This window comes from Alosa alosa, chromosome 8 (genome assembly GCF_017589495.1).
Source record: "Alosa alosa isolate M-15738 ecotype Scorff River chromosome 8, AALO_Geno_1.1, whole genome shotgun sequence".
NCBI lineage: Eukaryota > Metazoa > Chordata > Actinopteri > Clupeiformes > Clupeidae > Alosa > Alosa alosa.
The window spans coordinates 29715421-29723460 of NC_063196.1; the positions used below are offsets into that span (position 1 = coordinate 29715421).

At 44.1% G+C, this 8040-nt stretch overlaps 1 protein-coding gene across 7 annotated transcripts in view; it reads left to right on the forward strand.

Moving 5' to 3' along the window:
* dtnba (dystrobrevin, beta a) overlaps window positions 1-5696 on the forward strand; it is a 45388-nt gene extending 39692 nt beyond the window's left edge. For 5 of the 7 annotated variants that reach the window (XM_048250052.1, XM_048250053.1, XM_048250048.1 and 2 more), the window contains 3 exons: window positions 139-228; window positions 730-783; window positions 4049-5696. In XM_048250052.1, the coding sequence (XP_048106009.1) occupies window positions 139-228; window positions 730-783; window positions 4049-4086 (182 nt within the window). In that variant the 3' untranslated portion in view covers window positions 4087-5696. The remainder of the gene's footprint in view (window positions 1-138; window positions 229-729; window positions 784-4048) is intronic. The other 2 variants (XM_048250050.1, XM_048250055.1) reach the window with 1 other exon arrangement.
* Window positions 5697-8040: the final 2344 nt, after the last annotated feature.

Consider the following 8040-nt stretch of genomic DNA (forward strand, 5'->3'; position numbering starts at 1 on the left):
CATACACATGCTCAGACATACAGTATACACACACATGCTCAGAGATACAGTATACACACACATGCTCAGACATACAGTATACACACACATGCTCAGTGTCAGCTGTAATCTAACAATGGCCGTATGTCCTCACCTCAGGTGCCCGTAGAAACCTTCGGAACGATCTTCTGGTAGCGGCAGACTCGATTACTAACACCATGTCCTCTCTGGTCAAGGAGCTGCATTCTGGTAAGCCAGAAAAGCATAACACACACACACACACACACACACGCAAACACGTGCCAAATATAGTATATAATTTGCAGCACTGTGCAAAACTGCTAAACCATGTATGATATAAAAAAACTGTAAAGTGAGGATGTTTTTTAAATTTAAATGTTTGTTTTTACCAATCAATTATCAACATACAAAGTTCAGCAAACCAAAATAGGATAATGCCTTTTTGACACACTAATGTAGAAGATAGAGAAGAGCAGTGCTGAGACAAATGGCTAAAACTGTCACACAGCCCTGCATATGTGCTCTCATGGTCATGCTCACCACAAGCTCACATCCTCACACAGGTGTAGTAGAAGGTAGAATCACTAAGCTTTTACTTTCTCTGTGCACGCTCTCTCTCTTTCTCTCTCTCCCTCCATCTTCTTCTCCATCTCTTTCTATCTCTCATGGTCGATATATCTCTCCATGTCTTCCCCTGTGTGTTTCTCCCCATCTCGCTCTGTTTTTCAGTAGACGACGGAGCAGAAGAAGAGGATGAGAGACTCCAGAATGGGAGAGACAGAGGTGAATTTTAAAACACACACACACACACACACAAAATTCTCAGCAGTTGCTCACAAGTAGTAAAGCCAGCGAAGTAAATCTGTTGCTGTCATAATATGGTAGTCAACACAGTCAAATATGCAAGTAATGAATAGCCAGCAAAATCAACCACGCACCAGTGAGCCTCTGTCTTCAAACTACTTTTAGGGTCCCCTTGACCTCAGGCCCTACTGAACGGTCACCCAGCCATAGCCTTGCTAACTCGCTAACAGTCACCCAGCCATATAGCCTTGCAAACTCGCTAATGGTCACCCAGCCATTGCCTTGCTAACTCGCTAACTGTCACCCAGCCATAGCCTTGCTAACTTGCTAACAGTCACCCAGCCATAGCCTTACTCTTAGCTCTCTTAGCCCTACCCTATGCAAAAATCCCATTAGCCAAATCATGAATTGGCCAACCAGTTCACAGTGACCAACAGAACATCCACTTATTAGTAGTCTGTCAACTGTTGAGTAACTCAACAGCAAGTACACAACAGCACAATGCTTTGAAAAGCTAATCTAGCCAGTCAACTTATTTGCTGACCTGTGCGTTAATTCATGACTAGCGTGTGATGCGTGGGCTACCTACCTGACTTGCCTGAGGTCCTACCTGTGCAGCCCGGTTTGCCCCATTTACGGTGCCGGACGAGTGCGTCTGGCGTGTGTCCGCTCTGTGCTCGACCTCGTTAATGGTTAATGACTCGTTAGCATTAACGAGGGAGCTGTTTATTGGCCGAGGTGGCTCCCAGCTCCACATGGCCCAAACGCCGGCTTTATGGGTGTTTTTTTAACTGCTTCCTCTCCACTCGGAAAAGGGTCCCAGACAGAGCAGCTGCCTGCTTTACCACCCCCTGTGCTCTGATGTACACGGCTCATTATCGAGAGGTTTTGTCGTTTTTCTCCCCCTTTATTCCTCCCCCCTTTAATCCCTTCTTTCCATGCCTCTCTTCACCTGGCGTTTCCCAGACCGTGTCCGATCAGCTCTATGCCATGTGGGCAGTCTGAGCATGAGATTTCTCTTTTGGGCGCAGTGGCTGTAGACAGACATTCTTAATCAGTCATGGCATGGCAAGAACTTTGACTGCCTGGACTGGAGTTGTTAGATACGTTAATCAAAACCAGAACAACTTGTGTATCAATAGAGGGAGGTAGCAACTGTGACGGTTTAAGTCCATGACCCTTATTGGTCCAGGTTAAACAGAGTGAACACATTATTATCGAGTAAGACTTAGCAGTAAAAAATAAAAAATAGATATTATGTTCTACTGATACAGTATGTTGAGAGTTTGTGTGTTTTGGGTAGGTAATTGGGGGCCAAGCAGCCCGAAGCTCTTGAAGGCACCATTGAGTTACTAGCTTTTTCCTATTATTATTACAAATCTGCCATTGGTGTCTATGGCAGCCCATAAAACGCCTGGCTAAAAAAAGTGCTGAAATTTGGCAGAAAGTTTGGGACACTCCACTGACCACTCGCGCTCATTCACGGACCTCTAAACCCAGCCATCTAGTGCCACCAACAGGTCAAAATCTGGCGAAAATTGAACGCTGGGTCTAAAGTTATGAAATTGGCACACTGATTCAGCATTGTCATGATCACTTTCACCAATTTACAGAACTCTATGCCCAACACTCTAAGCGCCACCAATGGGTGAACCTGGATTGCATTCACGGATGTGACCATTGAGCAGTCGTCCGATTTTCACAAATCAGGCACCGTTGGAATCCCTGGACCGACCAAAGTTCAATGACCCCTATTACGTCACTTTTCGCCATATTGGACCTCCGCCATATTGGATTTAGTCTAAACTCTACGAAAAGTTTCAGCATTCACAAATTTCATCCGATTTTCACGGAACTTGGTGGAGATGATCTTCTGCCGAGCCGCACAAACGATACTTGTCAGATTTTTCAATTTCATTTTTGTTTGCCCGTGACAGCCAATCAAATATGGTGATGAAGCGCCAAACAGGAAGTGGACTAACATCTCTGTGGCACTTTGAGTTAACATAACAAAACTCGATACCATTAGTCAGGACACTGTCCCAATCACTCACAGCAATTTATATGCATAAACATTGAACACTCTAGCACCACCACCAGTTCAATGCTGGACATGCGTTCATGCGTGTGATCCTTGACTCTTTTGTCTGATTTTCACAATTGAGGTAGTGTCTGAATCCTTGGACCAGACAGAGTTCATCGACCCCTATCCTATCACTTTCCGCCATATTGGACCTCCGCCATATTGGATTTAGTCCAAACTCTACGAAAAGTTTCAGCGGTTACAAATTTCATCCGATTTTCACAGAACTTGTCTGAGATGATCTTCAGACCCGAGCACAAAGCGAAACTTGTCAGATTTTTTTTCATTTTTGTTTGCCCGTGACAGCCAATCAAATATGGCGATGAAGCCACCAAAGAGGAAGTGGGCTAACATCTCGGCTATGCTTTAATGGATGAAGTCCAAACTTGGTATAAGGACCTGTTACCTTATTATGATGATGCACTAGGAAATTGGAATCATTTGGCCTCTATAGGGGGCGCTGCAATACAGGAAGTGAGCTCCTATCTTAGCTGCGCTTTGATGTATGAAGTCCAAACTTGGTACAGGGACTTGGAACCTGATTGTGAGGACACAGTAGGAAATTGGCATCATTTGGCTTCAATAGGGGTAGCTGTAATACAGGAAGTGGGCTCATATCTCAGCAACGCTTCATTGTATGAAGTCCAAACTTGATACATGGACATATTAGCTGATTATGAGGACATGCACGGAAAGTGGTCTCATTTGGCCTCTAGGGGTGCTGTAATAAAGAAAGGGAGCTCACATCTCAGCAACACTTTGGTGTATGAAGTCCAAACTTGGTAGAGGGACATGGTAGCTGATTGTGAGAACGCACAAGGACATTGGTCTAATTTGCCTTCTTGCTGTGAGTGCTTGCTCATGCCATGGCAACACCATTCCTGCTATAGCGCACTGCTTGGCCCCCACATTGCTGCTTGCAGCTATATTTGTATTAGTAATAGTATGTGTGTTGGAATATGAATGTATGTTGGGATGTGGGTGCAGGTGTGTGTGTGTGTGTGTGTGTGTGTGTGTGTGTGTGTGTGTGTGTGTGTGTGTGAATGTTATTTGTATTGGGATATGGGTGCAGGTGTGTGTGTGTGTTATATCACAATATTATTCTTATTTGCAAAGGACTCTTGACTGGCTGACGGGATGTTTTGTCATGTCGATCCGCAGGAAAGGCAACTGGACAGAAACAAATGGTCTCCTTGTAGACCTAACCCCCCCCAACATGACGCACAACTTTCAACCACTGCTGTCATCAGAATACCAGGACACAACCAAAACAGCCCATCCTCAGAAACTCTCAGAGGGAAACGTGAAAGAACAGAGATAAACAAACACACAAACATGTAAACAAAAAAAAACAAAAACAAATGTGATATCAAGATCACTGCAGTTGCCTCCACCACTGGCTGCTGCAGTGGGTCACTGGCCACAGTTGTTCTGTTTCTCTCCTTTGAAGGGAAAGTGTTGTGGTTCCCAGGGTCTGTGCTTGACTGCTGTGTGGTTGTTTGTTAGTTTTTTTAATTTAATTTTTTAAAATTAGAATTTGATTTGAGTTTTCGCGCTTGGATTGATTCAGCTTTAGCTCTTGGGGGCGGGAGGGGTTTGGGATGAGCAATTGAAGATATACTGGGAGAAGGCCAACCCAAAGATAGCTGAACAATGACTCCGCCTACTTTGAGTGATTGACGGTGCTAAGGCTCCACCTCCTGAGGAGGATACACTCCACTTTTCAACCAACAGAGAACTGGTTCTTGAAACGGTTCCATTCTGAATTCTTCGAACCTTGGTGCTGTCTAGTGAACCCACCCGCATTTCCACCAGTTTTCTATGGAACCAAGGATGTGTCATCAATAGAGGGTGTGTCAATGTGTCATCAATAGAGGGTGTGTCATGCATGCATAACTGAACTGTAGGATGACACCCCCACTCTGGTTCAGAAAGGGGAAAAAGCTTTTTTTTTTGTGCTAATTTTTCAGATTCCGAATCCGAACGCATTTATCTTTGGTTGAAATGTTCCGAATGGTTAAACTTCGTGAAACATTCTGTAAACCAGAATGGAGCCGCTTCTCTGTTGGTGGAAAAGAGTGGGACTAAAGGCCTAAGAGTGGGACTAAAGGCCTAAGAGTGGGACTAAAGGCCTAAGAGTGGGACTAAAAGGATATTAATCGAAAGTGAAAGAAGGTGAGAGGATGATGAAGGAAAAGAAAAAGAAAGTGGACAATGGTCAGAAGTATACAAAATAGATGTGTACAATTAAATGAGTGTGTGGATGTGGAAACAGTTGGTCTAGGAATGGTCTAGTTAACAAGCATTGTCAGAAGGGGGTGGGCCTTGTCTATAGAGAATATTTATTGCTGTACGTCTGACCTGTGATACAGACAGAACTCAACCAATATGGTGTGCGGTTTGTTTGTTTATTTATTGCCATGGATGCTTATTTATTTTCCTAGTTCGGCACATTAGCATAACTGTTTATGTAAAGAGCTGGAGGGTATTCCAAGTATGTGGTTCTGTAACTACCTGGATAAGTTAAATCTGAGAGTGTTGTAAAACTCGCTATTGAAGAGCCTCTTGGCTTCATTTTCATTGCAAAATAAAGACAAAGCGTTCTTTTAGGATAGTTTACAACTTATTCTGAGCTCATTTATCTGGGTTTGTCATGGACCCGTGTACTTCAGATACCCCCTTATCCCCCTGCAGGTTCTTAAACTGTTGGGTCACGTGATGATTTCAAGTCGGACTGAATCAATCAATGCTGTATCTCTCTGGATCAACCAGAAGAGTTTTTGTGAATATTAAAGTCATAGAATATTTACTGTTTGTGATTTGTTGTAGGTACTAAGCTTTTGTGTTCAATGTATGGAGATTTTTTTTTTTTTTCATTTGTGAAAGCACTGCTTTTTGTTGTTTTTTAGCTGAATATCTGCCACATGCACATTTAAATATCTGGCCTGATGTGTGTGTGTGTGTGTGTGTGTGTGTGTGTGTGTGTGTGTGTGTGTGTGTGTGTGTGTGTGTTTGTTAGAGAGATTGTGGGTGTGGGTGTAAGGGAGAAAGAGCGCAAGTCTGTGTGTGTTAGTGCGCGTGCGAGAGAGAGAGAGAGTGTGTGTGTGTGTGTGTGTGTGTGTGTGTGTGTGTGTGTGTGTCTGTATGTGTGTGTCTGTGGACCGCTGGACTGTAAAGTCACACTAGTGAAGCTGCCTTCAGCTTGAAAAGTCTCCAAGACCTAAGAGTTTGTGGGTTTCATTCTTTCAATAATATACATTGTGTTTGAAAATCAATTATACCTGCTATAACAAAAAAAAAGTAATGATATAATTGTGCCAAAATTATATGTTTATTTTGAGATTTTGATAGTGTAGTCTTTCAGCAAAGCTGCAGTGTGTTTTCAGATAATTTCCCCTCATTGAAGCTACAGTATGCCACCCCTAAATGCACGCCAAAACATGACCTCACTTCCTGTTTCATGACATGTGCCACAGAATCACCGCCCAGCCTCCAAACACCACCCCACCCTATCCTCCCCTAGTCAGCGTTGTGTATGGAACAGAGCAAGGGACTGAGACTTGATGCTACAGTACCCTCCTTGTGTTTTGTCTTCCAGAAGCGTATGTTTGTGTGTGTGTGTGTGTGTTTGTGTGGGCGGACTCTGATGTCACTGGGACGTTGGAGTGTGTGTGGTGCTGGAAACCATTTGCTTTTTTTTTTTTACACGTCAATCAGGTGTCCCGAGGGTGCCACCGAAGTACTGTGTCTTTCTGGTGCTGTGGCCAGAGTCAGGGAGCCTGAGCCAGCTTGGGGCCCTTAGTCCACAGTCCATCTGCCCCCTGAGATGGAGGAGAGCTTTTTACTGGGGTGCTGCAGGATATTTTTCTGTCATGATACTGAATGTTGATCTGTGCAAATGAAATAAATCATATTTTAAAAGAATCTACACTTGTGGTGTGTTTTATCACTTTACTTCTGTTTGAAGTACATTGTAATACAGTAGGCTACACCTGCTCTGTGAATTATGAGGGTTTTTTTAATGATGTAGCCTAACTTGATGTGGTGTGTTTCACTTTGTAAACTCATATTTCCCTGGTGTGGGTTCTAATCTGTTCCATCTTGAACCCACATTAGAGACTCAGGTTTAACATCTTGTGGTGTGCAGAGTGTCTACCGACATAAGGAGTGGAAAATGGAAATATGTTTCCAGCTCATTTAGTTTACCAGTCCTGCAACAGACAGATTTCCAAAGTGCCAGTAAGTTATTAAGTCTTGGGTAGGCCTACTACATGTAGCTTACCTCCCACTACCTGTGATGTGTTTCAGTTGCCATAGTTACACACTGACGTGGCTCATCCATGGTGACTGTATTTGCTCGCTCTTGCCATCGTTGATTCCAGAACGTGAAGTGCGACACGTGATTGATTATTGTACCAGTTCAACCCCCCGCAGGCACTTACAAGACTAGGCTAGTCTACTGACTACTATAGGCTAGGCCTAGAAAAGTTAAGAGATAGGGAGTCAGCTTAATGTGACAGGTCCATTAGAAAGCTAGGCTACACACAACATGACAATATACCTGTCTCGGCCTTAGCCCGTGGTGAAACATAGCCTAGGCCTAAGCTAGTGTTCTATCTATGTTTTAATGATTATCACCTACAATATAATTAAAAGTAGACTATGTAGACTAGGCTATATCACGCCCCACAACCACAGCATTAGCAAATGGAATGATCCGGACATGTGCGGACCCTCCGATTTAGAACGCGCCGGGTGATAGTAAGCCAGAGCTGGCCGACTGCCAAAGCAAGCCCGTCGCGACGTGGCATGAATTTTAATAATCGGGGCGAGTCAGGCCGTGTTTGTCGCGACGTAGGTTGTGAAGCTCGTTGGAGTAGGTGATACTAGTATTCCGTTCTGTCCTACTAGCGCTGCGGTCTGCGTGGAGCACCTCACGTCCGCTGTGGCAAAAGTCATAATTAGCCTACAACTCCAGTGTCCTTGCGTGTGTGTGGTGCTACTACGGGCTTGGCCACTCCAGGCAAGCGTGCACACACACTCAAGGTCATTTCCTTCCCTGCACACAAATGCATTGTTCACGCGCTCAATTGTTTTACATTCTATCGTTAACCTATGTGATCTCGAAGTCATACATTACCAAACCAAACCCC